The 696-nt window shown below is 56.5% G+C and overlaps 1 protein-coding gene across 1 annotated transcript in view; it reads left to right on the top strand.

Moving 5' to 3' along the window:
• The window catches only part of MTERF4 (mitochondrial transcription termination factor 4), a 3,740-nt gene that overhangs the window by 1,119 nt on the left and 1,925 nt on the right, over positions 1 to 696 (top strand). The window contains 1 exon segment of the mRNA XM_039861100.1: positions 176 to 671. Within this exon segment, the coding sequence (XP_039717034.1) occupies positions 176 to 671 (496 nt within the window).

The following is a 696-nucleotide window of genomic DNA, read 5'->3' as shown; positions in this document are numbered from 1 at the left end:
CCTGTCCTCTGTATGTGAACCTCCTTCTCTGTAGGCTTTTTAAAGTGCAGATGGGACTTTGTAGATGTCTTACGGAAACTTCTGTTCCTGTGGGACGAAAGCACACATCCCTTGCTCGCAAATCGCCATTCCACAGGGACGTGAGGAATTGGTTCCCTTTTGTGCTGTCCTGCAGGTCTTGGATTGGCACCGCCTGATCCCCCTCACCTGGGCCCGCATCTCTGGGCCGGCTCCTCCTCTTGGACCGAGAAGGATGACGGCTTCCTTGTTGCGTAGACTGACCACAGCCTCCAGTGGAGGGGGCCTTGAGGAGTTACCCTGTGTTGAACCCCGGAAGTATGTGCAGGAACCAGAGTGTAGGACGAATCTGACTCAGGGCCTCCTTGAGAAGCAGGGGCCTCCTGTGGACGGGGGGTCTTTGGAGCAAGAGGAGGTCATCCGTTCCCTCCTGGACATGGGTTTCAGTGATGTCCATATTAAGGAACTGCTCGGGGTCCGACGAGGTGCCCCCCCGCGACAGTTGCTGGACGTCATATCGGAACTGGTCCTCTTGGGCGTGCATCCAGAGCCCGTGTGTGCGGTCTTGAAGAAAAGCCCTCAGTTACTGAAACTGCCTGTAATGCAGGTGAAGAAGCGCTCCAGCTACCTGCGAAAGCTTGGGCTCGGAGAAGGTACCGGTGCAGACTGTGTGTGTGG

The sequence above is a fragment of the Pteropus medius genome, unplaced genomic scaffold (genome assembly GCF_902729225.1).
Source record: "Pteropus medius unplaced genomic scaffold, Ma_sr-lr_union100, whole genome shotgun sequence".
NCBI lineage: Eukaryota > Metazoa > Chordata > Mammalia > Chiroptera > Pteropodidae > Pteropus > Pteropus medius.
This window is presented reverse-complemented; position numbering and strand designations above follow the sequence as displayed.